The sequence below is a fragment of the Anser cygnoides genome, chromosome Z, assembly GCF_040182565.1.
Source record: "Anser cygnoides isolate HZ-2024a breed goose chromosome Z, Taihu_goose_T2T_genome, whole genome shotgun sequence".
Taxonomy (NCBI): Eukaryota; Metazoa; Chordata; class Aves; order Anseriformes; family Anatidae; genus Anser; species Anser cygnoides.
This window is the reverse complement of record NC_089912.1, coordinates 22,679,102-22,706,837: the sequence shown is the minus strand read 5'-3', so window position 1 is coordinate 22,706,837 and position 27,736 is coordinate 22,679,102. Positions and strand designations below refer to the sequence as shown.

At 39.8% G+C, this 27,736-nt stretch overlaps 1 protein-coding gene and 1 long non-coding RNA gene across 4 annotated transcripts in view; one reads left to right on the top strand and one right to left on the bottom strand.

Moving 5' to 3' along the window:
* The first annotated feature begins 277 nt into the window (after positions 1 to 277).
* LOC106046547 (uncharacterized) lies at positions 278 to 11,763 on the top strand. The gene is made up of 5 exons (XR_007158808.2): positions 278 to 654; positions 2,751 to 2,850; positions 3,319 to 3,481; positions 6,745 to 6,833; positions 10,900 to 11,763. It is a non-coding gene; the product is annotated as an uncharacterized lncRNA (long non-coding RNA).
* A 149-nt stretch (positions 11,764 to 11,912) lies between these two features.
* Positions 11,913 to 27,736, bottom strand: part of GRAMD2B (GRAM domain containing 2B) — a 42,272-nt gene continuing 26,448 nt past the window's right edge. For 2 of the 3 annotated variants that reach the window (XM_048049925.2, XM_048049928.2), the window contains exons 5-14: positions 27,379 to 27,482; positions 23,453 to 23,548; positions 22,391 to 22,462; positions 22,189 to 22,269; positions 21,428 to 21,539; positions 19,645 to 19,767; positions 19,419 to 19,509; positions 18,850 to 18,951; positions 16,814 to 16,907; positions 11,913 to 13,142 (exon numbers count right to left, since the gene is read on the bottom strand). In XM_048049925.2, the coding sequence (XP_047905882.1) occupies positions 13,101 to 13,142; positions 16,814 to 16,907; positions 18,850 to 18,951; positions 19,419 to 19,509; positions 19,645 to 19,767; positions 21,428 to 21,539; positions 22,189 to 22,269; positions 22,391 to 22,462; positions 23,453 to 23,548; positions 27,379 to 27,482 (917 nt within the window). In that variant the 3' untranslated portion in view covers positions 11,913 to 13,100. The remainder of the gene's footprint in view (positions 13,143 to 16,813; positions 16,908 to 18,849; positions 18,952 to 19,418; positions 19,510 to 19,644; positions 19,768 to 21,427; positions 21,540 to 22,188; positions 22,270 to 22,390; positions 22,463 to 23,452; positions 23,549 to 27,378; positions 27,483 to 27,736) is intronic. The other variant, XM_048049927.2, reaches the window with a different exon arrangement.

The window sequence follows — 27,736 nt, the reverse complement described above, 5'->3', positions numbered from 1 at the left end:
TTGTTTGTCTTACAATGTTCCTCAGCTAACCAGAAAACAAGTTTTTTAAGTTCTGTATTTACACTACTAAGTAAACCTTTTGCAATGTTGGTTAAAACACCAGGAAACAATGCTCTTTCATTTTTTCTTACAAGAGAGCAAAATCAAAATGAGTTCTGACATAGAATTACAGTGAATATGACCCAAGTTAAAACAATTTATTTTTCCTCTAAATACCTTCAAGTATATTTTCTGTAGCGTCTTCTTGACCTTGTGTTTGTTTTAGTTATTTACCTGATCATCATTCTGCAGCTTCTCATTCTCCAGCTGAGGTGAGATTATTTGACCTTTGCTTGTGGTTCAGTAAATCAGCAGAGCAGAGCAGAAAATAATTATTCTCTTCTCATTATACTGGTTTAGCACCATTTCTGTCTCATTTCTGCATAGTTACTCCAGCTGGGAGCGGAGAATCTGGAGCTGTGTGTGTGTCTCTAACAGGCTGTTTCATTAATTAGGACTGGAGGTGTAAATCTTTGCTTTCTTCCCACAGAGATGGGACCAGTACACTGAGCACAGCCACGCATCGAACCTGTATTTCATGTGTAATATATGGCCTCACCTAAATGTGTAGATGCACCTGTGGGACTGGTTGAGCATGGGCTGCTCTTTGTTTAGGTAAGAGCAGGTATGTGGGCACACAGTTCAGAGCTGAGGTTCACAGCTGCTGGAGAGCTGCCCCCCTCAAGGAGATACTCGGCAGGCCTTGGAGGGGCAGGGAGGTGAGGTTGCGAGCCTCAGGAAGCCAGCGTAGTGGGTGGAGGGAGTAAAGTGTCTGTTTTGCCTCCAGCGAGCATGCAAGCACGGCCGCCACCCATTTCCTCCGAACTTTCCATCCGCAGAGCCAGATGCCAGGGGTCAGAGGTAGCTGAAGGCCTCGAGCCAGATGAAGCAGGCATGTGGCGGCCTGGTGCAGAGTGTCCTCCGGGGAACGGCAGCATGTGTTTGCGGCACGGTGGGGCCTGACCGACTGAGGGAGGTCTGCCCTCCTCTACAAAGCCTCCAGGGTGTTGTGGTTCAGCCCCAGCAGGCGGCTCAGCACCACCCAGCCGCTCGCTCACTATCCCCAGGTGGGATGGGGGAGAGAATCAGAAAGGTAAAAGTGCAAGAACCCGTGGGTTGGGACAAAGACAGCTCACTGGGTAAAGTAAAAGCTGCACACAAGTGAAGCAAAGCAAGGAATCCATTCACTGCTTCCCATCGGCAGGCAGGTGTTCAGCCACTCCCAGGGAAGCAGGGCTCAGCATGCAGAACGATTTCTCAAGTAGACAAACACCATTGCTCCGAACGTGCCCCCCTTCCTCCTTCTTTACCACAGCTTTTATTGCTGACCATGGAACCACATAGTACGGGACATCCCTCTGGCCAGCCTGGGCCAGCTGTCCTGGCTGTGTCCCCTCCCAGCTCCTTGTGCACCCCCAGTCTCCTTGCTGGCAGGGCAGCACCAGAAACTGAAATGTCCCTGGCTCTGTGTGAGCACTGCTCTGCAACAACTGACACATCCGTGTGTTATCAGCATTATTTTTCTCCTGAATCCAAAACAGCATCATAAAGGCCTCCCTCCACAAAGAAAATTACCCCAGCCAAAACCATGACACAGGGAAATTGTTTCTCTACAGTTACCCTTTTGCATTTTACTACAAGGTGAAAAAACAGAGGTTGTGATATTAAGACAACTTTTATGACAGGTCATTATGAAACAGGATTTAGGCTTGTGCGTTGAATCTGGGTCTGAACAAAATATTGGTTAGACTGCTGCCCAGTCCTGGTAATTTTCCTGGTGATTTTCTCTGGGACCAGCCCAACCCTCTGGCCTTTAACCAGCCTCTGTCCTGCAGCCTCTTGGTGCTTGGTTCAGTAGGTTTCCTCAGAGCCAGGCTGAGGAATCTCACAAAATCCAGTTGTCACTGTTGTATTTTATGACCAAGCATGTGTATGTGAGTGTGATAGTTGGATTCAAGTTCACTCCTAAATACAGATAAGTGCTGCCAAAAAGAAGTTTGATGCCCAAAGCAGTATCTTCCACCTCCACCCCTGGAAGATACATGCGTTTTTACCCTTGACACTCCTTCCTCTACCAAACTGCTTACCCAGCTGATCTAATCCCTTTCAGCTGGGCAACAGAGTGCTTTTTGCTCTGGGACCTTTGCGCTCTGGGAGCTGTGCACAAAATAACCCTGAGCAAATCAGGAGGTGGATGGGAACCGCACCACAGGCATATGGGTGGGGATGTTAAGCAGGAGCAGGGGGCCAGGGAGAGAGGTAGCAGCAGGGAGGCAGTGTTCATGGTCTTCAGTCCTGCTGAAGACAACGGTACAACTACTGGAAGGTTGGACCACTGTCAAGGCCTGCCTCATTCAAAGGCTTAAGGGTGGCGGGCTGGAAATGTGCATATGGCTGTAGTGATTTCGGCAGCAACCGTATGATGAAACGCATAGCAATCAGGAAAAGATAATTTCTTTATACTCGTTTTTAACCCCAGGTAAGACCCGAACCACTCAAACCTGCATGGGATACAGTAAATAATAACTGAAGCAGCCAGCCACAAATGTCTTATGAGGGGTTGCTCATTGCAAGTGCTAGAGAGGTGGAGGAAAGACAAGTGGTGTGGGTTATTTGAAAGGTCCAGCACTCCTGTGGCGCAGCGTGTGATGCATGTTATTGCCAATAAAATCCTAGGTTAGCAACTTCCTTTTCTCATTAACTGTCCCCAGCAGAGAAATTGGTTGGTTGCATGTGACTGAGGAGAGCAAGAAGAACTACTGATTCTGCAGCAGAGGCGTGAATGGACATTTTATTTTGTTTCATTCATTTGTATCCTTTGAAATGTGTTCTCACTAGGCCAATTAGATTTTGGTAATAAAATTAGTGACTTTTTTTTTTGTTTGTTTGTTTACATCAAGAAACTTATACTGAGAGTAGCAGCTTGGCAGCAACTCGCACAGAGCTTCTTCTCCAGTGTTGTCATTTGTGCTGCTGCCAAGAGGCCCTGAGCCAGAAGCCACAGTTTGCTTGGACCTCTGAGCCAGTGCGCACCCACCCACTGCAGCAAGTCATGCTTAAATTGCATTATTGTATGTGTTAATATGATTGTATGCAAGGCAAAGCAGAGAGGGTGTGCCCTGGGAATCCCAACAAAGACCCTCACAATAGAGAGACTTTTGTACTTTGGACAATTCTTGATTATAAATAGATTAGAGAATCCAGGCTGATGCTATCTACTTATTACTGTGGTAGGTTTTCTGGCTACTTCCTTAACAAGGCTGCCAAAATTTCTTCTAGACTGATGACAGTTATGAGGACAAATATGTTGGAGGAAACATCAAGACTTTACTTCAACTCACAAAAGATCTTCCTTTCATTTGGTCAAATTGCATATCCTCATTACCCTGCAATGATGCCAAAACTTTTGCAGCACTGTACACTTCTAATCCTGATACTACTGGTAAGAATGCTGTAGTCTCCTGTCATTAGGCTCTGGTGGCTATCCAGTGCATGAGCTTATTCACTTAGGAAATTTCTGTGTCTGGTTCAACCTGAGGAGAATCTAGGTCTCCCACAGCCTCTGTTGGACCAGTGTGGGATGAGCACCCAGTGGAAGTGCATCCCCTTATCCATCAACAGTGGCACGTAGCTTTCAGTGGTGGTGACGCCAGGAGAAATAACTACCAGAGGTGGTGAAATTACTGGAGATTTAAAATTTTCCCAGTCAAGGGAAGGGCTGTGCCTGAGGGCGATGGGAATGCAACTGGGGGCTGTCTCCCCAAGCAGAGCCAGGAAAGGGCTGGCTATGCAGTAGGGAAAGTCCTGTACAGCTCATAATGTTCCAATTTCAGGCTTCCAAGCATGGTTTTTGGATGGTCCAGGACACCATGCAATAGCAATGTAGTGGCTAGACCAGCGTAGCTGTTACACGAGTTGCTCATCCATTGAAGTTCTTGAGCTGTATCATAAAAGTTTTTATTAGAAAGCAGTCCAAGGAGTTGAAAATGTTTTGGGTCCCTCTCTACAGGAAGAATATTAAGTTGCTGGAACACAGTCAGAGAAGAGCAGTGAAGCTGGTGAAGGGACTAGAGAACAAGACCAGGAAACAGTGTAATAAAGATTGTTAATTAAACAATTAATTGTTGTGAATTATGCTGTTTAAGAATATAAAAATGGTCAAGAGCTAACCTTTGGCTTTGCTAATAACATCAATCTTCAATATCTAATGCCATAGTCAGGTAAATTAAAAAAAAAATCAAATATATTTACTCGTGTCATTTCTGTGAACATTTTGCATTGATCTTATTTAAAGTCATGAAAATGTTAACACTACAATGCTGTATTAAAAATTAAATACACTGTAGGACACTAGGTAGTTCACAGTATAGTTGTTATACATTACACCAACATAAAAAGAACCACTTTTTTTTCACAAATTGAGATGCATAAATGGAATTTCTAAAATTAGCTTAAAGAGCTTATTATAAACAATCAAACAGACACGATTGGGTAGATCTGTTACTTACAGTATAGTGTTTGCTAATTCATGAAACGAGTGAATGAAAAAAGAAGACTGGTCAATACAAAAAGTGAGAGATGAAAGAGAGAATTTGTGTTTGGTGTTGGTGCCTAGACACTAATTTCACTATTAAAAACATGGAGGAAAAACAATAAAGTGTGCCAGCATGTAATCTTGCTTTTACAGAAGAAAAAAATAATATTGCACTTAGCTTACAGTCTACCTTCTCCTGAAGTGTGTTTGCCATGGCAGACATGCTTCCAACTTTAATATTAAGGGCTGTCACAACTTTTAAAAAGTGTCAGATTTCAGTAGATTGGAAATAGTAATACAGCACTCATTGTTACAGGTCACTCTGCTGCCTGAGGGAGCACAAACAAAACAAAAAAACCCATCACAGGATGCATACATTATGCTTCAATAATCTTTGATTGCCATACATTGAGGAGTTTTCCCTGATGCTTACAGCTGAGGTGAGCAGCACTCTCAGCTTGTGTAGAAGCCTAAGGAATCACTGCTGATGTTTTTGGCCCATCTCACCCATCTGTGGCAATGGCTTTTGGGGAAGCAAAATGGTGTAGGACAGAGATACTGCCTCAGACTATTCTTGTAGTTTCCAATGTTTTTTTTTACTTTGCATGGAGTGCAATTACAGAAAGAACTAGAATGGAAAAGGAAAAAGTAATGGCAGCAAATCTGGAATATTATTTTCAGCATTGTTCAACAGGCATTTCTTTGATACTGTGCTGTCTTAGAAGATCTTTCTCTTCACATATCTGTTGGAAAGTTAACTATTTTTGTATGTCATCAAGCAGCTCAAGAACGAAAACGGAGGTAGAGAACGGACAAAAGGCACAGGGAAGGAATAACCACATATGTGATTTCTGAATAGCCAGCTCTGAACATTCTAATTTCTTTAATCTTAATCTCAACCCAACACTCTTGTTTTCATTAGTTCAATTAGACCACAAACTACAGATTGCTTTCATGGGAGGTGTCACTGTGATGGCCAAGGATTGGTTATAGAACCAGAGGGACTTGGAAAGTCAGGGGACTTGGTAGAGAAGCCTGGAAGATGTGTTCCCACAGTCAAGAATTTAAAAATCTTTCAGATCCACAGCTATCTTCCAAATTGCAATTACCGTTGACGAGAAAGAGTATTTAGAAGTCTGTGTATCTGTGCATTTCCAAATCAACTGATGTAGGTGTGGTTGTTTTGGTTGTTGTTTTTCTTTTTTTTTTTTCCATGCATGTTACTTGCCTCACTTAGAACTGTTTTACGGGAAAATATAAACAGGTGTATTTTCACACGCATATCATAAACCAATGTCACAAAGCACTTATTTCTCACATGATTCATCTGTGAGCGAAGGTTCATGGTTTATTACATACGTAGTGGAAAAAGGTCTTAGTACAAGCTGACTTTTTTCTCACCGTGCTCCTGCTCCAGTAGGCGGCCCCATGTGCATATTGTCAAGCTAGCAAGATGAAAGGGCTGGAAAGATTTAGAGCTGTGTTTTGCCCTGCACGCCAGGTCCAGTATCTAAAGTTATAATTGAGTTACTCATTACCTTTTCTTCTTGGAAGGAACCCTTATCTATTTATCCATAGATAGTGTGAAGAGCTGGTTTTTAATTTTGTACTTGACAGCACATTTGAATGATTTTCCTTTAATCTCCTGCTAAGTACTGCTAACATGCCTACTCAGTGGAAAATTACCTAATCAATATCATTAAGTGAGAGCAGCAGTTGAAGAGGCCTTTATTGTAAAGTCCAACCTACTTGCATTGCTGAAGACTAATAAATAATTGTTATGAAGTTCAATATAGAATATCACCCTTCCAGAATAGGATGCACTTCCTACATCATCATGTGTCTTGACACAAGCTTGCTGTTTGTTATATAAAGTCTGGAAAAAGATATCTTTTCAACTATAAGAACATAATGAGCTTTTAAGTGGTAGCCAAATGAACTCAATGCAGAAATTGGCAAGGCAAGCAGGTTGTGCACATATAATAAAAATATATTGGCACAGACTCTGCACACAATGGACTAAAAGAAAAAAGCTGGGGGGAAAAAAGCTGTCTAGACTGAGTTCAGAGGCTGGCAGCTAGCAAGCCTAGTCAGCATGACATGTATTTGGCGGGCAATAATTTCTAGGGCACTCTCTTCAAGAAGCTAATTCTTTCTAACTCTTTTAACAGAGATGTAAACAGACATCCAACTCAAATGGTGGTTACCCCTTCCACCAACAGTTACACTGTTGGAAAGGTGTTTGGATCTTCCAAGGGAGGTAAGTTTTTTTGGCAAAAATACTGTGCTTTGTGGGAAAAAGGGTAAAGTGATTTATGCTGACCATATGCCACTTTATGCTAAGCATATGCCACTTCAGTAGTGGATACCTGAAATATTTTTCTGCTTTTTGTATTAGACACACATGCTTAGGGAAGACTTCACTAACATACAGCTGCCTTGAATTCCTGCTCAAAATCTACTTGGTAAGATACTGCCACCTGACCACTTGTAAGTAGATTATAATAGAGACCATGCTAGGTATGGAAGAAAGAGAAAAGCTTCTAGTTATTGTAACTATCCTGATGATAACCCCTGAGGGCATGGCTGCAATCCTGCCATGAGCATGGAAGCCTGGTCATCCAAATAATTTCAGATTCAAGCTAAGCTGAGGAGGCACAGTATTACTGGCCAGTTTGACTGAACTTAGTGCACCTTCTTAAGTGTGCAGATGACACCAAGTTGGGCAGCAGTGTTGATCTGCTTGAGGGTAGGAAGGCTCCGCAGGAGCATCTGGATAGGCTGGAGTGGTGGGCTGGTCCTGCAAGGTCCTGCACTTGGGGCACAACAACCCCATGCAATGCTACAGGCTGGGGGAAAGGTGGCTGGAAAGCTGTTTGGTGGAAAGGAACTGGGGTTATTGGTTGATAGCTGGCTGAACATGAGCCAGCAGTGTGCCCAGGTGGCCAAGAAGGCCAACAGCATCCTGGCCTGCATCAGAAATAGTGTGGCCAGCAGGAGCAGGGAGGTGATCGTCCCCTTGTAGGTGGCACTGGTGAGAACACAACTCAAACACTGTGTTCACTTTTGGGCTCTTTGCTACAAGAAGGCCATGGAATATTTATTGTCAAAACACCTACATTTTTGGGTAGGAATAGTTATCATCAAAATAGGAACAGTTAGCATCATAATACTGTGTGAATCTCAGGGGTTAAATGCTCATAAGTGCTGCTGAGTTAGTACTGTGTATATTATTTTATTGCATACATTTGACTGATTTTTAGTTGAAATCCAAGAATGCTACTGGTAAACAGAGAATAAATTAAGAGACAATTAAATTAGATTTATTGGCATATATTTTGTTGTGGCTGTTCTCTGAACAACAGGCTATCATGAAACTTTACAATTATAAGCTTGGATCATACTGAATTTATAACTCAAGACAGCAAAAAACACCCTCCTTTTGTGAAGTCTCCATTACATGCAGCAATATTTAACAAAAATCTCCACTGAGTTCAAACCGTAAACCTAGATGTGTCAAAAAAGGTTAGTTGATTTTCCCACTGGGGCAAATTTGTATGTCAGACTGATAGTCTCACCAGGCAAATTGAAAGCACGTGCTGGCAAAACCCTTTCAAATGATATTTCTCTGCTGTTTACAAACGCATACGCACAGGTACTGAGCACAAAAGAAACTGTTTGCTTAGTTTTCTGTATAAATAACCAGCTTTGTCGTCATCTTTACTGCATGTCACACCTGCTCTGTAAATGAAAAAACTCCTGTGTTCTTGGGACTAACACCTCACCGGCAGCTGCAGCTGAAACAGCTGAGCAATGGCCCTGAGAGGTCTGGGCAGTCTGAAGGTTTATTTAGCGTTCACCAGCTGACTGTGAGCTGGAAGCTTGGAAATGAAGGTGCAGGCGTAGCAGGAAGCTGGGAGCATTAGTATACAGCTGCATGAATATTCAGGTGAAAGTGATAGCATTAAAATCAAACACACACACACACAACCATCTGCAAATGCTAGTGTGAACTACCACCTTTCATGTTCTGCTGAGAGGGGTTTTATAATGTTTGCTTTCCTTGGACTACGGACTACTTCCCTCACACCAGTAGTAGCATGCATTTTATACCCCTTAACCTAAGCCAGATCAGGCCAGTAATTTGGCAGAAAACTAATTCTACAACCCCTCAACCCTCCATCCCCTCCAAACTCATGCTACTATATTTCCTTTCTGTGAAAATGTACAGTAAAAGATCCGGGAATATGAAAAAGTGAAGAAAGAAAAGGAAGGACTCTTCCTCTTGACAGTAGCCTGAAGTTAAATGAATTCAAAAATACCAGAGAACCATGCCCATAACATATTCCATTCCTACACCCTGCCACCTCCAGGGACTCTCAGCTCTTTGGTCTAAGTTCATACCAGTGAAGCAGAGAAAATGATCTTTAAGTATTCTTACCACTATGCAAGGACTCTATTTGCTGCATATTGACAGAATGTACTGTGGAAAAGGCAGGCCATGTCTAGGATTCCCACCCGCAACCACCAAAATGTCTTGGCACTTTCTTCAAAAGTAATTTTCTGAGAAATAAATTCAAACAAAGTGTTTTGAAGTTTTTGGTTTGTTTGTTTCCCTCTCTTAGAATAAGAACTTGCATGAAGGTTGGGTTAAGATTGTTAAAATAACTGGATCACCAGCTTAAACTAGGAAAAACATTACTAATGTACTCCTGTTGCCTTCCACACATCTCCACTTTCACAGCATCTTGCCAGAACCTAGTACTACTACTATAAAAACCCAAAGTCAGAAGGATCCTGAGGCCCCACTTTCACAGTCTATATTCATACTGAAAATCAAGATCAAGTGAGCTTTTGCCCTTCTGCTCCAACATGCTTCAGAACTGGTGGAATCTAGTTCTCATTTTTAACCTCCTCTAAGCTCTGAGGGAGCTTATGATAACAGACAACAGAATTATGTGTCTGACAACAGACACATATAATGTGGACCACCTCTCCTATGAGGTGGAGCACCTCTCACATGAAGAAAGGCTGAGGGAACTGGGGATGTTCAGCCTGGAGAAGGGAAGGCTCCGGGGAGACCTCATTGTGACCTTTCAGTACTTAAAGGGGTCTTATAAAAAGGATGAAGAAAGACTAGATAATGATAGGACAAGGGGGAATGATCTTAAACTAAAAAAGGATAGATTTAGACTAGACATTCAGAAAAAGTTCTTCACTGTAAGGATAGTGAGGCACTGGCACAGGCTGCGCAGAGAAGCTGTGGAAGCCCCATCCCTGGAGGTGTTCAAGGCCAGGCTGGATGGGGCCTTGGCTAACCTGATCTAGAGGCATCCCTGCCTATGGCAGAGGGGTTGTAGTTAGATGATCTTTAAGGTCCCTTCCAACCCAAGCCATTCTGTGATAAATGATAATTAAAAAAGAAGAAAGGAAGGACGGAAGGAAGCTTTTTTTTTTTTTTTAAAATCAGATTCTCAGGAAACCTCTGCAACAAATTATTAGTTATCAGTATTAACACTGTCTGCTAAACATTTGGTGTATACTTCTGACTTTCTTGAAGCCACCTATTGCTGCACAACTAGTGTTTCATTTTTGCAGACCAGCAAAACCCCACCACTTGGCCCATTATCTCAAACCTGGGAGGAGAATCCCCCTTACTCTTTGCCCTATTTCTACCCTCTTTGGAAGCCACTTTTCCTTGCTCATCCCTGCTGTTGTTACTTTCCTCCCAAATAGGATTAAGGCAAACCACTCTTCTTCACGAGACTGACCCATGGAACTGAATCACCAGACTGAGTCACAGGACAAAAGCCAGCCCGCTTCAAACACACTTGTAGACTTGCATATCCGCCAAGGCCTTGTCTGTGCTCTGTCCCCCCATTTGGAAGTACAACAGTAATACATACTGCCCAAATGGGCAGCATGAACAGCATGAAATCCTTGAGACATCTTCCTCATCCTACCACTAGGAAAGTGAGGAGTGAGGGTACAAACCGAAAAGCTGAGAAAAGACAGCATCATGCAATGACTCAGTGAGCTGAGGTGACCACAGAACCAAAAGCTCTCAGTGCTGCTTCTTTCTTTGGAGTGCAGTTGCCTTCTCCCTCATTTGAGGCACTGCCACACCTTTGTCCAGACTCACCTCCCCTGGCACGCTGCCACACGGGCTAAAGGGCACTCGTCCACCTCTGACTGATTACTCTTTCACTCCTATAATTATTCTGTTCGCTTATGGCTAGTGATAAAGCCTGCCCAAAGGCTTAGCTAACCTGCTTTACGTAAGGTAAATGTCAAATATTACCTCTCTCCCCTCTGTTTTCCTACAGAAAGGCACATCCTTGCTGATGTAATGGAGTAAAAGGCTAATTCAGCTCTGCTGATGGACGATCAAGTTTCCATGAAGTTCCTTTGACAAGGTGACATGTGGCTTTGTTTTAAAGCACCATAAATGGAATGACAGCCTTGTTACTCAAACTGACATTAAAGGTAAGTAAGCAGAGAAGGGAAAGAGGTAAGAGTCCAGGATATTGCATAAGCTGCAGAACTGTGGAGAAGAGGAGGGGGCAGGGAAAAAGAAGGAGGAGGGGAAGAAAATAAAACAAAGATCCAAAACCCTTTTACAACAGTTTTCTTCTGAAAACAAGTTTTACAATAAGCCCATGTTGACTAAGGAAGGAAAGGCAGAGGTTGCAACAAGCAGAACAGTCAAATCTCACAGATTTCTGACCAAACATACTCAGATGTAAATTTGAGCCAGGCAGGCACACATTACAGGTTACATAACACTGTCAGCTGCCTCAGCATTACGTTATTCATCCGTCACCACTCAACAAGGAACCATTTGAGAAAATTATTAACAATTCCTCACAAGAAGTAACTGAAATGCAAGAGGTTTCATCTGAACAACAGGAAGCTCTTCTTTACTGCACAGGTGACAGCACTGGTACAGGTTGCCTACAGATGTTGTGGTCTCCTTCCTTGAAGATATTTAAAAGCCACCTGGACATGGTCCAGGGCAACCTGCTTGAGCATGGAGCTTGGATGAGATGACCTCCAGAGGTCCATGCCGACCACTCTATGCTACTGTAATTCCTAAAAACGCTGGGGGTCAAATTTTCTTCTGCTTGTTTTGTTTTCCCACACTGAGAAGACCTTGAGTAAGACTGAGTAAGTGGAAGCACACAGGCAGGATACAATTCCTTTGTATTTGGTACTACATTCTGCATGAACTTTGTGTGGTGAGGTATGAGCCTACTCAGATCATAAGCATCATGTTTGACTAATAAGCATCATATTTGATGGATGGAATTGGGATGATCCAAATTATAGTACTGACGCATTTGTTTTTAAAAAAATTTATTTAAACAAAGTAAGGTACATTTCACAGAAATGGTCATAAAATGCATAGCATATATAAACAGTACTGTTACTTTACATATACTAGTTGTTATTATTTTAAGTATTGCTTTTCCAAAACCAACCAGCCTGCTTGATGAATCAGAAAGCTAAAAAAAACAGTTATCCCATCTTAGGGCACTGAAAAAAATAATGATATGACAAAGCAGATGTTCACTTCTTCATTCAGTCTACTGGAATTATTATTGCTGCTTTACTAATTTGTCAGTTTCTATTTTGTGGAAACATCACATCCCTGGAGTCACATACCAAGACAAGACTTCTATCAACTAGAACATGAATTGGACTTGCTCAGACAACCAAGATTCCATGCAACCACAAGGAAAGGTGACTGAAGTCTTCACGTTGATTAACTTAATGGACAGAGACTTTACGTGTGGACAAAAAAATCATCATTTTTTCCAAGTTATGCAGACTTGTCACACCCATACTGCTGTTCATAAGCAACTTGATTGTAAGTTGGCAAGTCCATACATATTTCAAGCTTTACTTTGATGTAAAATTAATGCCTGGTAGAAACAGACCTTACCCTCAGCATTGATGCAATGTGGAATTGAGCCTACTTAGAGCACCTTAGAGCCTGAGCACACATCAAACATTCAGAACTTCATAAAATCAAATCCAGAGTTGTCTGTTTTTTGATCTTTGGGATGCAAGGCCAGAAGGAAAAAAAGCACAGCACTGATTCATAACCACAGCTGCAAGTCAGATACCAACTCATTCATACAACACTTCAGAACATGAATTATAACTGAAATTCTTCCCATTCATACTTACATGACAATAGACAGAAAATAAATGCTGAGGTAAGAGGAGTTGCACCAGATTTGCACTGGTATAAGGAAGTCTAAAATCAAACAAGCTGTAAAAGTCATTAATTGCTTCACACAGAATAGAGAAGGAAAAAAACCTCTTATTTTCAAAACATACAGATACATGTATTTGCTCAAGAATAGAATGACTTTCTGTATTGTGACATAAGCTTTACAGTAGCTTAACCTTGGCTTGGACTGAAAATAAAGAAGTTTGAACTCTGGCCAGCGGAGCTCCTTTAGAACTGTTTGTCAAGCAAAACGAATGAAGGCTCAAGCAGTCCAAGAACATCGACATTTCATTCACCGTCTTCAAGTAGTTTTTGTAAGTTGTTCTGTATCTAAGAAAGAGAGAAAAATTAACTGGGCAACAAGAAGTGTTATACTGCATTTTTAAGAAAAATCAAGACATTCTTCAATATACTTTCTGTGTGCCTGTTAATTCTGTCACAGCTATTTATACCACAGGTATTCATGTTAAGTGTTTTCTGCACTAGTCAAAGGAACATCTAGATATGATCAGCCAGCAGCAAACCTAGCTGATCAACTGAAATCAGGCTGATAAAATCATCTCCTCCTCCCATGGATTCTCTTCTTCATTAGGTCTGAGAAAACAAGAGAACAAAACCAGAGCTAGAAAGAATGGAAAAGAAACGCAAATATTTTGAACTTGATCAAAATCTACTAAAAGCCTCAAACTTACAAGTCACAGCTTCTAGGTTTCAGTGGGTAATTGAAAGTTTTATAACAGCTTCAGCTACATAGACTGCTGACATGTGCACAGAAAAAGAAAGTCTTCCAAACAAAAACAGTTATGTCCTGTGTTCCAGACTTAAGTGTACTGATTGTGGGACACATTCTGTCAATTACACTGAAGGCAATTAAAGTCAGTCACATCCTCAAGATTATTTATGCAGACCAATTTTACACAGCCTGTTTATCTATCTTCCATCTCACTGTCCTTAAAAGCAGCAAAGGGGGAATACACTGAGACACACCCCATCCACATGCGTCCTATACATCTTAGTAGCTAGTAGTCACCAGCCACATTTAGTCACAGCTGCTTTCAGACTTCAATTTGAGGATCAGTTTGAGGAGACTGAGGAGACATCGTACTTCCTGTTCTAGATACCACTTCTTAATCCTACCTCATGATCTTCTGGCCCAGAAGCACACCTTTTCCAAGAACAGTAAGAAGCAGGTAGCTTTATAAGAGTCTTACACATGAATTTCCATTCATCAAGCTACATTAGAATAAGGGAGTGAGTAACATCAAGACACATTTTCCCTCCCCTTTTATCCTAATAGACATGGTGCATTTTTTAATAACTTGTTAAAAACATTGAAGAAAAACAAAGCAAAATTCTGCTAGGCCATGGAAATTTTGTGACTCCAGGTATGAAGTGGAACTGGTAAAAATCATAAGGTCACATTGAAAAAGTCATTGCAACATAGTTTTGTATGGAACATTTGCTAACTGAAGAGTAATTCTTATTTTTTAACCTAGTTTCTGCAATGTATCTTACAATGCTGCAGTCCCACAGAAAGGGAGGGGAAGAGATGACAATTTGCATGGAAATTTTTATGCTAGTTTTGATTCTGAAGCGAGCTGCAGTCAATTATTAGCACTTTTCACCAAGACATAATACAAACAAGCAAACAAACAAACCCCAGTTGAACAGTTACAGTATCTTTGCTAAGAGAACATACAGGTATTAGACTTCTACCAGTTTTGCAGTACATGAGTAGGGTCAAACACTGTTCTAACAACTCCTGATCTAGATTAGGGACGTGGCAATACGCAGCTGCAGGCAATACTCAACTTGTATGAGAAGAAAGTAATAGTGTCTTGAGTATTTTCCAATACAACGTAAGGCTTCAATTCTGCAGGCAGTAACTGAAAAAAGCACATGACTTAAGACTCTAATTCAGGACAGAGGGTCACTTCTCTGGGAATAGCTGAATGCTCTGACCATCCGGCTGCCTTTTACTGTGGCTCCTAGCTCAGACTATATAAGGGACTGTGAAAGTGCCTAGGCCTGCTACAAAAGACTGGCTGGCTTCCCACTGAAATGAAATGAGGTCTCCCATGGACCATCTCACCAGCTGAAAGCCTGCCCCAGACAGCTGGAAGGCTGTAACCTCTTAAATGGCCTAATATGGCTAAAGATTGTAACTAGTAATCATCTGGTAAGCATTTTTCTCTTGTATTCATAAAGCTATCATCCAGAGCATACAAAGGGGTTATGCTGGCATTATTCTAGATTTCTACATACAAGGGGGTGGCTGTGTGTGGGGAAAGATCTGATATTGGCAGAGGCTCTATAAATCCTATGCCACACAGTTAACAGTGATATTATATAAACGTAGCTTTAGGCTATTTGGGAAACCTATTTTGGGGATAAAAAGGCATTGAAAGACCTTGGCAAACACCCAGTTTTAGAAACAGAGGCAAAAGTATTCCATGTGACTTAAGCATGTAGGAATTCCAAAAACTGTTTTCACTAGTCCTTTTTTTCCATATTTGGTGAGTGATGCTGACTTCTTCCCAATATACATGTTTCATATGCTTATACTAGGCATAGGTGTCAACATTTTGGTGGTGGTGGTGTGTACTGCAGGGTGACCTCTGTGAAGAGAGGCTGGGGCTGTCCCATGTTAAATGCAGCCATTCCAGCTGGCTCCAATGGACCCACCTCAGGACACAGCTGAGCCCAGCAGAAAAGTTGTTTGCATCTCTGGGAAAGCACATTTAATACATGGCAAAGACACCAGACAGAGAGAGAAGGAGAGAAAAAGAGTCCGAAACAACACAGAGAACATCAAGGCTGGAGGAGGGGGAGGAGGAGAAAGGAGAAGAGGAAGGGTGGAAGTGCCCCAGTGGCAGAGCAGATATCCACACTGCAGCTCTGCTGTGGGCTTTCCATGAGCAAGTAGATATTTCCTGAAGGTACAGCTGCCCTTGGACGAGCCTACTCTGGAGCAGGGGAAAAATGAAAGGAAGGAGTGGCAGAGACAAAACTGTCTATGCACCACCGTAACCCCCCCACTGATCCCCAAAAACAGCTCAGGGGCAGGGAGGGAGAAGAGGAATCAGCAGTGAAGGAGTGAAGATAAGCCTGGGATAGAGGGGAGAAAAAGTGTTGTTCTAACATTTGTCTTGGTTTCTTGCTACCCAAATCTATTTTAAATGGCAATAAGTTACACTGATTTTCCCCAAGTTTCTGTTTTGCCTGCAGTAGTAACTGTTTTGCAGTTTCCCTGTCTTTATTTTGATCCATAGACTTCCTCATCCTATTTTCTTCCCCTGTCCTGCTGGGGAGGGAGAGTGAGAGAGCAGCTGAAATGGTGGGTCTGACTGCTGCCCAAAGTTAACCCACCACAACACCTAAAGCAGAAATAAGGTCTCCCCACCCACTCTTGTTTTGCATAGGATTCCAATTTCAGCACGGGCATTTAGTCTTGCAATTAGAGAATGGTGAAGTGTAAAGGTCAGGTATAGGGAATTACACAGCTGGTGAAACAACATTTGTGTTACTGAAGAGAAACAGGCAGATTCTAACCATTCAGTATAAGGAGGATGACTATGAATGCCAGCATGTTTTTTGTTTATTTGTTTTTTAAATCAAAAATACAAAAACACAAACAAAATCTACAGACAAGGAAATCCTGTTAAGGAAATTGCCTGCTAAGTTCAAAATCCCTAGCCCCAATGGACAAAGGAAAAAAAAATAAATCAAGATCCATATATGTAATAATCACCTCCTGAAGTGTCTGGTTTACTAGTGTTCTTTATCTTGAGCCTCAAGTGAAGGCAAAACACTTACATATACTAATGCATGTACTTGGGCTAACTTATGATAGACAAAACCTCAGTATTTTGTCTAGTAAGAATGCCAGTTCTGTGTACCAAATACAGGAGTGACTTGACACTTTCAAAATAACAGACTATAGAAATTCAGCAAGAACCTGATTAATGTATTGGCATTTACATCATATCATACGAATTTACCTTTTCCAATTTTATAAGATTGGCAGTTAATTCATCACAGAGGGCATCAGCATTAATTTGCAGATGAGATCCCAAACCTTGGCGCACTGGATGGCTGTCAAACAGAATGAAGAATTCAGTATGATGGAAGTGAAAAAGTAGAAAGCAGAACTGAAAGACACGTAGATAGAAATACTTTGAATGGTAACATTGTGAACAGTACTTGTTTACTGAAGCAAAGGCCTAAGTCACTTTTGTACTCTTGACTGCATTCTTTGTATTGTCTCATTCCTCAGAAGCTTGGATGAAAACTTTACAGCTATTTCCACTAGAAGTTAAAGAGTTGCATAAGTTCCGTGTCTTGTGACTTACAGGAAACCAAAAAGCCCAGCCTGTTGACACGGCTGAAGTGCACATTAGGTCATCCCATATGTTGTACTGTTTAGTATCAGAATGACAGAAAACAGGACCTTCCTGTTTAAGAGTGCTTCTGAAGAGGGAAAAGTATCCTGCTAATCAAAACATGCCAGAAGTGGGAATATATATATATATATTTTTTAAACATTGCCTACTATTTGGTAAATTTACCCTTCTCCTTGTATTGTTGGTGAAATATAGATGTAAGCCTTTTTAAGATAAAGAACTGTTTCCTTCATATTCTTTTTTTTCAAGAACCTAAATCTATCTTCTAACACAAGTATGCCCGTCATGCTGCTTTCCACAGAACACATATGAAAGCAGCTGGATCCTAAGCAGCAGTCATTGTTCAGTATGACCAAGATTGCATTGTCAGAGTGACGTATTTTTCATGGAGGGGTTGTCAAAGTAAGCTGAGTTAACAAGCAACTGCACTCAAGGATTTGCTACAAGTCTGAAACACTTTGCAGACAGTTCCATCCAGCCTGGTACAGCTGTCTTGAATTTTATTTTCTTCTGTTTTTCAGGTGGTGCTTCTCTAGCTGTCAGCATTTCTAACTGTGTGTCACTGCAGGCATTGCAGTGAGATTTACAAATGATTTTAAGTCATGTTTTTCAGGGAAGCTCAGAAAAAAAAAATCCATTGTAAGCAGGGGAGAAGAGTTAATGCAAAATGTAATACTAAATAAGTTCATAGCATTCTCAGCATACAGCTGAACTGACTTCTGTCCTAAGAGAAGAATAGGAAACTGATATGACCTACAATGGCATACTGCCATGGTGCATGCCCCTGAACTGCCTCTCCATTTGCTGTCTGCAGATTTCCTGTCCATTCAACATGGATAAAAAAATAACATCAGGGGTAGATCACATCCATGATCTGGGTTCTTCCACAGCTATGGAATAAAATTACTGAAGAATTGCTAGGAGAATTCTAATAAAAGATCAGCAGTCCTGCACTGGTCCTTCCCTAGACTTATCATGCACTAACAGCATGTTTTCTATTTTTTTTTATAGCTTGAGTATTTCTTACATGCTACCAGGAAACATGATTTGATAACTATCTTTCTACTTTATATAGAGAGCAGTCCTTGAACCCTTTTCCTATGGCCTATCTTTTTGCCATTCCCCTTCAAATAAACAAAGAATGCTTCCTGGTTGCAGTTTTTACTATTACTACTATTATTTATTTTAGAAGGACAGGACATCAGTTTCTAAAGAAGATCTGGGCAGCCCAAAGCTTTGGAAAACATCCCACAAACAAATCAGATGTATTAGTCCAAAGACTATGAAATACCTTCTATCATCTTAGGCTAATAAAATGACATTAAGACCTAAGACTAAAGTCATAGCTTTTTAAGAGAATCATTATCTGGAAAAAATTTGTCTTTAGCAGTTTACACTGAAGTTACTCACAGCTATCTTTACATGCTGGAAGTAATATTACATCATGACATATTACACTTGCATTAAAACTCTCGAACAGAAACCTGTGAGATGAGGTTTGTGCAAATACAAGAACTACAGAACACAAAGAATCCCGAGGGCACTACAGTATTACAGGAGTTTCAGAAGAAAACAGATTGGAGCACTGGAAAAATAGATACTTTTTAAATTAAAGTAGCTACAGAGTATCTTACTCTTTAACATGTGAATCAAAGGATGTGATGGAAATAAGACGTTCCTCCAGGACATTGATTTTGTATCTCATGTAGAAGGTAGAAAATATTAAAACACAGACACTGTAAGAGAGCAAAATAAGGTACATCAGTTAAGTTTGTATGGACATGGAAACTTCAGAAGTACCTGAAAAATTTAACATTAAAAGGCCATTAAATCATTATTTGTACATGTTGAATAATAATGGGATCTTTTAAAAATCGTTTAAGTTTCTAAAACTCAGGAATACCCAACCAATGGCATTCAGACAGTTCTGAAAGTCTATTCCTTGAGTATGGCTTTGATAAATGCCCCATAAAATGAACTTGCAAGTTGTTAAACTCCAGCATCTCCTGAATCAAAACATCCTTTACTTTTATAAGTAAAAGGCCATTAAATAGGTCTGCCCTGGCATTTCTGTTTCTGAAAAGGATAAAGGCCAAAATTCACAACAATTTCCTCTTTCAAGCAAAGCTTAGAAGATACTAATCTATGTATATGTAAGAAAATCCAAGTATTTTGACAATCTTTATATTAATTGTTTACTTACAGAACTGCATAAAATACAAGTATGTGGTTCAGCGATAAGGGCTTTTGGGACTTCATTTTGTGGAAGAATCTGAAAGCTTCAGAATGACCTGCTAGGAAAAGAACAAAGTGTTATTTTGATCAAAACACAGCAGGGTACACAAATGGTGTTTTGAAGCATGCAACAGATAGTATAAATTATATGAACTTAACTAACTCCAACTGAAGATCTGCCCTTAATTCCTTACCATTTCGAAGACTGTTTCTGGCTTTTCCTTCGGGTACGTGTTTACTGTGTGCATCTGAACGGGCAGACTTTGCTTCGGTCTTTGAAACTTTCAAGTGAGTCTGTGTCTCGACGACACGATAATCTGTCAAAAGCAGGATTTTGAATAAGGCCAAAATATGAAGTCAAAGGAAACTATTAGTAGCTTAAGTTTGTCAAGAAACAGGAGGAGTTTAACAAGCATTTCTGGACATGGATAGAAAGCAGCAGTTGGTTTACTGTCCTTAAAATAGTTTGCATGATAATTCAACATAATGACAATGCAGAAAGAAGCACCTGGACAGGAAGAGGATTGTGTATGGTAAATTTACATTTCCAGATCCTTTGAGATATGGCAGCCCATGCAAGCTCCACAGATTATCAATGAATTTCCAGTCAGAAGATTAAACAGACCCAGAAGTAATCTCTCAAAAGGACTGAATATGCTATAGTGATGATTCCAGAGTACTTTAATAGCAATTTCAAATGGAGATAAAACATTGTTACTTTGAAAGGGAAGACTATAGCTCCTTCTCCTGCCCCCCCCCAACCTTTTTTTTTTTTTTCCTAATTGCAGATGATATCTTGAGTGAGATAGGACAGAAAAATCCTGTCTCACACAGATTTGCTCATGTTTTACTTGTACATTCTGGACTGATCTAATGATACCAAGAAACAGAATCACAAGGGACATCTGCCCCTCAAATGATTTTCCTTTAATTCCTAGCAATTCTTTAACTGGGTATTGCTTTTTTTCTGCTGTGTAAAAGAAAATTGAAAGGTTTGAAGTAGTTATCAGCCTTAAGGAAGAAAGACAGCAAGTTAGATCATTATTCAGAAGCATTCACACTGCAAGTAATGACACTAAAATTTAGGTACTGCTCCACAAACACTAAACAATTAAAAACACACACACAGTAAATATGAAAGCAAATAACCTCCAATTGTACTACTGAACAAAATTGACATCGGAAGAAAGAAGAGTTAAATAAAACTAACCCAACTGAAAACTGCTATTAAAATATTTATAATGTTTCATTTGAAAGTAAAGGTAAAAATGTCTAATTATACAAATTCACTGAAGTCCAGATGGAACCAGGAATAAAAATGGAACAAAACCACATTAATATGCTAATATATAGTAATTGCATAGCAGACTAATACCCTAGATTTTGCTGTTAATAACATTCAGCATGTGCCACATTAAATGAATTCTGCAATATTTATGAACTTACGTGCAGTGTGTTTCTTTATGACTGCAAAGAATAAAACCAGGGTTTTAAAAAAAAAAGGAAAACCATTTCAAAAATAATCTTTTTTTGATGACCAAAAGCCTGTGAATGACAGAGCACATAATCTTTATTCGTATAGATTAGAAGACGTTACTGTGTAACTTGAACAACTTCAAAATAGTTCACTAAAAAAAAACAACAACAACAGAGAAGAATAAAGGACAAACACCTCCTAAGTTGTATGTCTGGTAGCATAACTGACAGGGAGTGTAGGGAGCAGACAGTGCATGCAACTGGAGGCAGTAGTGATAAATCAAACCTGATGCTTACAAAGTCATTTCTTAACTCTGGATGACAAAGGGATATAATAATGGAAACCCAGTTATTGTGACTTGGAGGAAGATCTTAGATAAAAAGAAAGGACTCCACAGGACTGTGGAGAACAGATACACCTCCACATGAGAAGGGGATTGCAGAAGCAAAACTGAGAACTAAGCTCTACCCATTTTCTTGCGGCCCCATGATCCCACTCACCTTGAAAGCATTCAAGCTCTGGGGTCTGTGAGCCTGTGCTACTGGACTCCTCCATCTCTTGTCTTCGTTGCTGCACTATTCTATCCAGATCAGAATAGTCCTCATTGAAATCCTGATGGAAAAATAATCACAGCAACATTCAGCCCTGTTCTAAGTCTAACCAGTCTTACTTCCTCTGATCTCCCTTTAGAAACCGAACAAGCAATTACAGATTTAAAACTGTCTGACCAGGAATAATTTTTGATATCAAGATGTTAAGATCAATGTCAGCAAAATAAGCCCCTTATCACCAGAATTTAAGCCCCATTTCGTGCCCTCATTTAAGCAAAGAGATTAAGCCTGCCAGCAAAAGAAATGCTATTAGACAAACACAGAAGTCTAGAACAGGCATTACTAGTTAGAATCTGGTCATTACATGTGGCTAACACAGCTCTTTCAGTTGTCTGAGCTGGTTCACAAGGAAGAATTGCAACAAGAAACACTTCAAAAATAGTTAATGGCAGAGGAAGTGGCAACTGTAAGTTAGTGCCAAGAGTTGTGAAATCTGTCAGCTAGAGAGAAATATGTAGGGCATATGCACCTAATCAGATCAAACTACACCTTTGCTAATCATTTCCACTGCTTCTTAATGTTAAATAGCTCATAGAAGCTTCAGAAACAGATGTCACAAATCCCTTTGGTTTCCTTCCCTCAGAATTTGTAAGTGGGACTTGCAATGAACAGCGCCATGCAACAAAAGAACAAACACTGAAGCTGTTTACCAGGGTCAGAGTTGTAGGACGATCAGCCCTGAAGCTGTTTTCAGCAGAAGATGGATTGGAACTGTTGCCCATATTTGTATCCTGAAAAAAAGCAGCAGTTTTAAGAAGGAACACATTTAGCAACTGCCTAGCATTTAAAAGCAGTAAAGCAGTAATAATGAACACAAAGCTACATACCGTTTTCATTCCCATTAGTACTTACCCCAAGATGTCTACAGATAGATTTTAATAGCTTGTAGGTGGTATCTCTGGAGAGCAGGGAGACAAACATGTACTGAAAAACAAAATTTCCAAAACTGTTTGGAGAAAAGACACACAGTACAAGCTTCCTTTTATCTAAGAGTGGTAGGTGGTTTTGCTGATCACATAACTATTTTAAAGAACCTTCATATAGCAGGGAAAACGTCTGCTCTTTCTAAACCTATGAACTGAGGTTAATCACATGGAACACGGAACAGGCACAGAAAATTCAACATGTTCTGCTGCAGGAACCAGAGTATAGCACAGATCTATTATTCAAAACAATTTTTCTTGTTTGTTTTAAAGACTTTGCATACTGTGTTTTCCCTAACTTAAAAAAGAAAAAACTAATTCTTTGTACATTCTCCCATGTCCACAAAACTATTCTGCCGTGAAAATGGGTCATTCCTAAAGCTGCTTATAAGATGGATAATCACATTTTCTACAGATTGATGCAATTACTACAGAGAATTACTGGGAGAAACTGTATTTTGTTGCAGCTAGGGTGTTGCTGATCAGATGAGTCAGCCAAATAAATGTAAGAATACTGTAAAGGGCTGCCAACAATGTAGATAACCCTCCCTGCATGCACTTTCTGACCCAATTGTTTTAGCTCCCCCAGTGCCCCTACATAGCATTCTTGGAGAATGAGGAATGACAGATTACAAGCAATAAGTTGCAACCAGAGATTCCTTTTCTCTTCTCCTCATCAAGCTAAATATAACTTTGTTTGCTGCAGGTCCAAAGAAAAAAAGACAGGAAGTTAGCAGGAGGGAAAAAATGGTCCTTGCCTGTCACCAGAGATGAGGCAGAAGCTCAAATTATCCCCTAAGAAACCAGATCCTCCAGGGTCAAAATCTAAATGATGACAGGTTACCAATTCTTCTAGCTGTTTAAATGACCACCTGGCACCTTCAAGAATCCCTCATGATTACTGCCTGTAAATAGTGACGGCAAGAAAGCAGGAAAAAAATGAAAAAGAAAGCAGTGGGGTATGGAAGTGTTGTCCTCTACCAGTACTTACTCTATCTGTGACTGTTGCTATGATCAGAGCATTTGGCACAAGAAGGGCAGTTTTGGTTTTCTTCAGAAGTGTCACTGAGAGCACAGGTATGCTAATCTGAAACAAGACCATTGTAGTGTTAGTCCCAATACATGCACACAAATCTGCATACACAAGGAGCCAGTCTACCAATTGCTATAAATCAGATCTTCAGTGCTCTACACACAAAGATTTATCTGCTATGTCCCTGATTACTAACAACTCATTTGTGTAGGTATGGTTTCAGAACAACGCTATTTCTTAACTATTTTTATTTCTATTTTGATCAGATGCCAGTCCAGGCTTTTGCTTATGTTTTCCTTTTCTTACTCCTTCCAGCTCTTAAAAGACTACGGGCTTAGTTCACAGTAGATCTGCAGAACAAACTAGTCTTAAAGTTAGGCTTCCTGTTTAGGAAAAAAAAAACAATAACAAACATTTCAGAACACATCAGACAAGAGGCTTGTTGAAGAATGAACCTGTAACTCTTTACCACTTTACAGACCCCTTAATTTGCAACAAGCAGCTGAGTAAACAGCTTGTCCTTCAGTATCACTGAATGATCCAATACCCACATATCTACTGTCTCATTTAAATTGACTCTTGTGTGTGCCATCCGAACTTCAACATTTATGTTGAGAAGTTCTCAATTTTGCCTCCTTTGCATTTATATGCAGATATTCTTTATGGGGTCTTGTAAACCTCACATAACAAAGGACTGAATAATTGGTTTGACTTACTGTTGGAAAGCCTAGAGCTTAGGAACTTAGACAAATATATCAATCCAGGATACACATGGATAGACGCCAGCTTCTATTAAGTATTCCTTTGCTTCAACTACCTGAGAAATTCAGAATTAAAAGTGTCCAAAGATTGACCAATGAGTGATTAGAACACTGAAATGAGTTCTCCTGAACTGATGTGTTTTAAGTTAACTCCGTTCTGTTTCATAAAACCTTGTTATTATTCTGAAAAAAAGCTAAGTGCGAAGCAACATCAAGTTATGAAATGAAAAATTATCATTTGCTTCAGGTAACAAAAAATTTGTTTGTGTACGTTTGTCTGGATGCAAGATTTCCAGCCACTGTTTAAGCATGGCTAATCACTTCACTGATTGTCATCTAAAGGCCAGAAGGTCACTCAATTACTCAGTGCTTAGTTTCATTTAAAAAATCTGTGCTAGAGGGGAAGGGGGTGCATCTGGAGTGGGGTTAGGGGTGTAAGACAACCAAAACAAAACCCAATGCCTGTAATTTTATATTATCTTTAGGCCTAGGCCTGTAAGTCTGGACACCATTTTTCTATCAGTTCTTGATATGTCAAGTCTATTTGTCCTGCTTCAGATGTCAAGTCTTTTGAAAACAAGTTATTAAACAGGCACTCCGCTATACTTTTTCTTGAAGTGGATTATTTTCTTGTTCCACAAAGTTTTTGTAACACTTTCATTCCAAAAACTTTTTTTTCTGGGTGGAAAGAAGGGAGCAGCTGTGATGGGTGTTTGACTGGAGAAAAACAGAACTGTCATGCAGTCAGAAAAGAATTTGCATCACTTTTAAAAAGCAAATAAACAAAGACAAAACAAATAAAAACCAAAAACAACACAGATTTTTCAGCAGAAATTCTAACAGTAATAATAAAAAAAACGCGTTTTAGAAGTTTTGAATCGGTTCAGTCCACCTCAAAGAACTTTAAATAAGAGATGTTAATGGCATTCTGCTGCATACAATTTTGATGGATAACGTTACTGTAATCAAGACTAAAGAGTACTTAAGTGGGATTAAGTACTTGCTTACTGCACTCTTTCTTCAACATTAGATTAAAATGGGAAAATCACTGCAAAGTATTTTATTTCTGTCTGGAGTAATAATTCTTTCACAAAACAAAGTTTTCCTGCAGGTATCTTGGAAAGCAACTAAAACACTATGACAATGCTTAGCTCCAGGAAAGACCGCAGGCCAACATGCATAGCCAAAACAGAATGACATGGAAAGAGTGAAGTCTTTCAAAGCCAATTAAGTCCTGCAGAAGGAATCTTGTTTTCGAACGTGCAAAGTGTTTGCATTGCAGATTCAAGTCTCCTGACTTGCATAGCTATTTCACCTACCAAAGGTTTTAACAAAGATTCTGTAGGTAGAAAACTTGTGTTGAAAAATTAAATAGAACATGTAGACCAGCTGCTTCTCAAAACAGATGGGTTCTGAATAAGTTTAGATTGTTCCAAGTAATACAGATTTTGCATCTTGGCAACTTTGTCAATATACGTGACTGCTGTGAAGGTGGTTTTTCCTGTTAGGCTTGATTTCCTCCTCCCTCTTTTACATTATTCTTTATTATATCCCTGATTTCCCTGTTGTTTTGTTGATGGTATTACTAAAAGTCAGTGCATGCTCTATGTGACTGAACCTAGCTTTAAAGTGTGTGTTGTAGGGGCTGAGGAAGACAGACGGAAGTAAAAGACCAGGCCAATCTTTCACTCTTCATTTTTTCCCCTCAATGTTTTCTAAAAAATATTCTACAAACATTATTTTCTAGAACTACATGATTATCATTTTGCATCTTTTTTTAATGTCTTTCTATTCTACTTGGCAGACTCTTACTGGATTTTAGTAATATACATTTAGCTTAGCTTGAATTTTAGAAAGCTGTCCCTCAGCTTGGAATAGACCCATGCACATTTCATTTGTGCTGAACAGGAGATTACTTACACGGCAACTTTAATTTTAATGACAGGATAGGTGTTACAAACTATGAATGAAAAGAGTAAATGATGAACTACTCTCCAACCCTTTGTTAATTTTGATTTCCTTGTTGTGCTACATAGCTTTCACTGACATGCACACCATCCACATTAACATACTACCTGTAACTAGTACAATCCATCAACTAGGAAATAACCATAGCTCAGTTTCTTGGCCAAGCAGTAATATGCAATAAGCCATTAAGTCACTCTCAGCAGTGTGTTGTTAATCATTTTAATCATTTTTTTAAACCTATTCTACCTTCCTAAAAGCCATTTCAAAGACATACTGTGTTCCATCACAACATTTGACAGAAGACAAATAAGATATTGCAAGTACTAAACTGGTTTCAGCACCTAAATTCACTGAGAAGGGTCTTGATCTGAACAGGAAATCATTCAAGGAAGTACTTGATAAAGAAGGAAGCAAAAATCAAGCTGTTTCCCAATAAAAGCTCAAAGACAACAGAGATTACATAAACAAAGAAAAAGACTCCCAAACCTCCAAACCAATAAAAACAGAACACACTTCTTCTTGGACACAGTTTTTAATCTGTATAAATAATATTTGCCACAGGGGCCGGCCTAAAACCGTATGTGGGTCATATCTATATTGAGAAAAGAGTAAATGATGAACTAGTAAATTAGGATCTTCCCAATTGTTCATGTCCTATTTCTGTTCTTCACATTAGACTCACAAGTAAAAACCTTGCAGGCTGTTTTTTCTTTCCCACTCGTCTGTTCATGCAAAACCAGAAGGATCAGCTAGAAGAGCCCCTTTGCCACTCCACTCTGAAGACTGGTTTAGTTTCTTCTTTAATTGTCTGTTACCCAGCATGCTTGATCCTTCCCTTCATTTCCCCAACATAGTCCTTAAACTTTTCAACCCTGCCTCCTCCTCCTCTTTTTCAAACCCAAAAGACACATTTTTGTACAGTTTCTGTTAAGTGGGCTTGACATCATTACATTTCATATCCTTTCCTTTCACTTTTTTTTTCAGACAGGAAATACTTAATGAACACTCAATTCTAGAATGATTTTTGGCTTAGATTCTGAACAGTCCATGTATTCAGTGCGTGTTTTCTAGCCTTGCACAATAGATTGAACTTCTAGTGATGACCTAATTCCTAAGGAACAGCATTACTATTTCATACACAATGATTTTACAAACCTTAGTGTCTTTACCAAAAACCTTGGAATGGAAGCAAATCCAGTTTTCAGAAAGGAATAACTTTCCTTGGTACAGAATTTCTTTCTGCAGGGCACAGGTAAAACCTAAAACACAAAGATATTCTATAATATTTAAGGTAGCCATAACCCACAATAAAAATTTGGCATCTTTTTTTGCTCTTTTTTTTTTTAAAGCCATAATTTGTTTGGGTATATGCCTTTTGATCAACATTGTCAAACCCTGAAATATTCAAAAAGTTTTAAGAATACATAGAGAAGCTCAGAAGATTTCACAAGCCTAAGTTTAATTCAAAACATCTGAAAAAGACTGAAATGCATAACTTGGCTCCCATAAGCTA